Genomic DNA, 4,222 nt, shown 5'->3' with positions numbered 1-4,222 from the left:
CTTTTCGAGGATTTACTAGAGAGTTTAATCCCACATCACCAAGAAGTAGCCTTATGCTGGATTTTGCCCAACTCAATTGATCTTTGAAGCTTACCAAACTCAATGAGTTTATGGAACTCTACTGTCTTTGTTGGTTTTATGGAGCTAGTCAACTTTAATGAGTTTACGAAGCGATATGATAGTTTTATAAAGATGAATTTATTAAAGTCTCATTATGATATAATTAATGTTGGGTTGACATTGATTATAATACCACATGGCCAAATTCATTAAAGCTTCATTTAGATTTAGTTGAATGAGGGCCAAAAAAAATAACAACTCTATAGCCAAAGCACTAATGTCCAAAAATGATAGTGTTAAAGTTGGTCAAACCACAATCCTAGTACCATCATAAAAACCGCATTGAGGAGATCTTGGCCAGATCATCACCCATTCAAAATTTGAGCAGATTACCAGTCCTTAGAGGCTCCCGTGATGGCTAGGGCATCCTCTTCCCGCCTTCTTCTGTGTCTCTCCCCCCTCTCCCCTCCTCTGGCGTTGCCGGAGGACATTCTTCCCTCCGTTCATATGGAGGCTGGCCTCCTCTCTTCGGACTTTCCACCGCTCTCTCAGTCTCCAAGTGGAAAAGCTAAGTTTACTCCTAAAAATTGGAATCTGGTTTTTGCTCCCGAAACTTCTGCTCCTAAAGCCCTCAATCTCTCCCACTTCCCTGATGAACCTGAGATTGTCCCTTTCTCTAACGATAGCCTTTCTAAAGGGGGCGAAGACTGGAGTTTGTGCCTTGTGGGCTACTCCATTGGTCGGAGACCGTTTTATGAAGCACTTCAGGGGGCGATCAAGAAAACGTGGAGCCTCAAAGGATCGGTACAACTATTATCTCTTAACGATGGATTCTTTCTTATTAGTTTCTCATGTACTGAAGACTATGATATGGTTTGGTCGTGGGGAGTCTGGTTCCTGCTTGGAAGACCTTTTATCCTCCAAAAATGGCACCCAAAATTTAAGCCAATTAGGGATAATTTTGCTTCCGTTCCGATTTGGGTCAAAATACACGACCTCCCTCTTGCATGTTGGAATTTGGAGGGGATTTCCAGGATTGCAAGCAAAATCAGTATACCTCTAGCTGCTGATAATCTGAATGAGCAAAAGACGAGGTTGACTTTTGCTAGGATTTGCGTTCTGGTGGATTGTAACGCTACCTATCAGGAAAAAATCAAAGTTTCCTTGGATGGAGATGTTGTTTGCTTGAAGGTCCAATACGAATGGAGACCCATCCCGTGTGATCACTGTAAGTCGCTTATGCACTATTCTTCTCTCTGCCCTTCTAAACCGAAAGTTCATGGAGACGATGAGACGGCAGCAGTTAATACACAACATCATGGGCGGAGCTTTAGTAGGAAACCTAAAAACAGATATCCTTCCTCTAAAATTTTTTCGAGGCCACCTATTAGAGAATCTCAGCAACCTCACCCTCCTTCTCTCCCTCCCTCTACCACTGCCTTGGTGTCTCATAACAACAACAGCATTGGTCAACCTCTCCTTTATCAACCTCATTCTCCTTCTCCTTTTAATGTCCAAGAGCCTATCTCAAACATTGTGGTCTCAGTCGAAAATCTTATTTCCAATCCCTCTGCCAATGTTCTCAATAACACAGTCATTCCGAATTTAAACTCACCTAATGGGGAGGAGGTGGCCTCCACATCTTCCTGTTCGTTGCATATACAAGGATCACAAAAAGTTATGGAGTTGAAGATTAATTCCCCCAACAAGTTTGAAGTGTTAAATGTGGAGGAGGAAGAATCATCTTTTCAGGAGGAGGCTTGCAATGATCTTGATGTCCGAGATAACTGGATTCCAAAACAAAAACAAAATGACAAATCAAAACTGAACAATTCTGTGGCGTCCAAAAAAACTACTATGGGAAAGCAGGTCAAAAAATCCCATACTTTAAAATCCTAATGTTCCTTCCCAACATTGCAGCGTGGAACATTAGGGGATTTAATCGCCCAGACAAAGTTCTTTGCTGCAAGCGTATTTCTGAGTCTTTTAAACTTGACATGTTATGCATTCTGGAGAATAGGATTCACGTGAATTCTCTTCAAGACCCGTTTTTTGAGCAGTCTCATTTCATTTTTTTGAATGAAAAAAGTTGTCATAATTTCAACTTGACCTCCTCGGGGAGGATTTGGATCAAATGGAATTATGCAAAATTGGATTTTAGTCCCACGCACATCTCCTCTCAACTCATCTCTGGTATTGTTTCTGTTGCCTCCCACTCTCTGTTTCAAATTTCTGTTATTTACGCCTCTAACAGTGCTCGGGAAAGGAAAGATCTGTGGAGCTCTCTTGTGCAAATTGCCCCTGCTGCTGGCATTCCCTGGGTGCTGCTTGGGGACTTTAATCACTGCCGTTATGCCTCTGAAAAGTTGGGGGGTTCCTCTCTTAATCATTCTGCTCTTTTTAACATTAATAACATGATTTTTATCAATAGTCTCATGGATTTAAATACGGTTGGCAACAAATTCACCTGGTTTAATAACCGGGTTCTCCCATTCACATAAAACTCGATAGAATCCTTGTGAATGACAGTTGGCTGGAGGCTTTTCCTGATTCTTATTGCTCTGTTCAGAGCCCCTCTTTCTCTGATCATAGTCCGATTCTTTTTCACTCTGGTACGATTTATCACTCACGGCACAGATTTCTTTTAAAAAATTATTGGTCTAAGATTGATAGGTACTGGTCTATCCTTCTTGAAGCCTTCTCGGTTCCTATTTCTGGTAACCCGCTCACTCATCTTTGCAACACTCTTAAAACAGTTAAATTCTGCATCAAAAAAGAGTCCTGGTCGAGTTTTAACTCTGTCACTAGGCATATGGATTCATTACTCAACTCTCAAAGAGATCTTTTGGAGAAATTGCATGCTGATCCGAATAATCATTTGTATAATTCCTCTTTAAAAGCTCTTAATGCTAACATTGTGGAATTTAATGCTATGCATGCTTCTTGGATCATTCAAAGGGCAAAGGTGAATTGGTTAAAGCATGGAGAGGATGATCTCAAATTTTTATATGGTAAAATTAGATGTAGGAGTAGCACCAAGTCGGTGGAAAACTTGCTTGCTTCCTCTCCTCTATCATCTAGGACTGATGCTGTCTTCTCTATCACTCGGCATTTTCAAGCTTTGTACAACTCGTCCCCTCCTCTTATTCAATCTCTGGATGGTTTCCCTGCTGGTAATGTGATCTCTGCCTCCATTGCTAATGTGCTTACCTCTTTTGTGAATAATGAGGAAATTAAGGCTATTGTTTTTGGGGGCTCTTCCTCTTCTGCTCCGAGTCTAGACGGTTTCAACTTCCATATTTTCAAAACTGGATGTCATATTGTTGGTCCTCATGTGTGTAGTGCTATCAGATCTTTCTTCTCTAAAGGGTATATCCCTATTGGGGTTAAAGCCACTGCTCTTGCTTTAATACCAAAACATAATAATGCTACAAATATTTTTGATTATAGACCTATTGCCCTATGTAATGTTGTCTATAAGATTATTGCTAAAGTGATTGCTAGTAGGCTAAAACCCGTCATGCCTGGCATCATTAATCATACTCAGTTTGGATTTGTGAAATCTAGAATTTTCACTGATAATATTCTGTTTGCTAGTGAGATTCTTGCTTCTGCAGGTAAGAGGGGTGGCACTCAAATGTACTGTGCTAAACTAGATATTAGAAAGGCATTTGATTATGTATCTAGGGATTTTGTTTTAGCTAGGTTGGTTCAAAAAGGATTCCCCAATCTTCTTGTTAACTGGATCAGGTTGTGCATTTTGAATGTGCATTATTCTGTTGTGCTTAATGGTGCTTTGGAGGGCTATTTTTCTTCTCTGCTGGCTAAGACAAGGATGCCCGTTGAGCCCTTATCTATTTTGTGTGGTCATGGATGCTCTTTCTAAACTCTTAGAGGTTAGAGGTTTTAAAGGTATCACTGCTGATAACTTTTCTCTGACACACCTTTTATATGCTGATGATGTTCTGATCTTTGGAGAGGCCTCTATACAAAACTGCCACAAACTAGCTTGCATCCTTAGTGATTTTGCTAATGCCACGGGATTGCAAATTAACTTTAATAAGAGCGCAATTATGTTCCCTAAGCAGCAAGTTAATCATCAATACATATGCAACATCCTATCCATTCACAATATCACTTCCAAGATCACTTACCTTGGGAT

General features: G+C 40.5%; 1 protein-coding gene across 1 annotated transcript; it reads left to right on the top strand.

The window, feature by feature from the left end:
* Positions 1–474: 474 nt before the first annotated feature.
* LOC110112516 lies at positions 475–1,959 on the top strand. The gene has a single exon (XM_020844768.1). The coding sequence runs from the start codon at positions 475–477 to the stop codon at positions 1,957–1,959; it is 1,485 nt and encodes a 494-aa protein (XP_020700427.1).
* Positions 1,960–4,222: the final 2,263 nt, after the last annotated feature.

The sequence above is a fragment of the Dendrobium catenatum genome, unplaced genomic scaffold (assembly GCF_001605985.2).
Source record: "Dendrobium catenatum unplaced genomic scaffold, ASM160598v2 fragScaff_scaffold_1217, whole genome shotgun sequence".
NCBI classification, from domain to species: Eukaryota; Viridiplantae; Streptophyta; class Magnoliopsida; order Asparagales; family Orchidaceae; genus Dendrobium; species Dendrobium catenatum.
Note: the sequence above shows the minus strand (reverse complement) of the source record. Positions and strands in the feature narration are given on the sequence as shown.

Coding starts and splice junctions, on each gene's coding strand:
- LOC110112516 (XM_020844768.1), top strand. CDS start 475: ATGGCTAGGGCATCCTCTTCCCGCCTTCTTCTGTGTCTCTCCCCCCTC.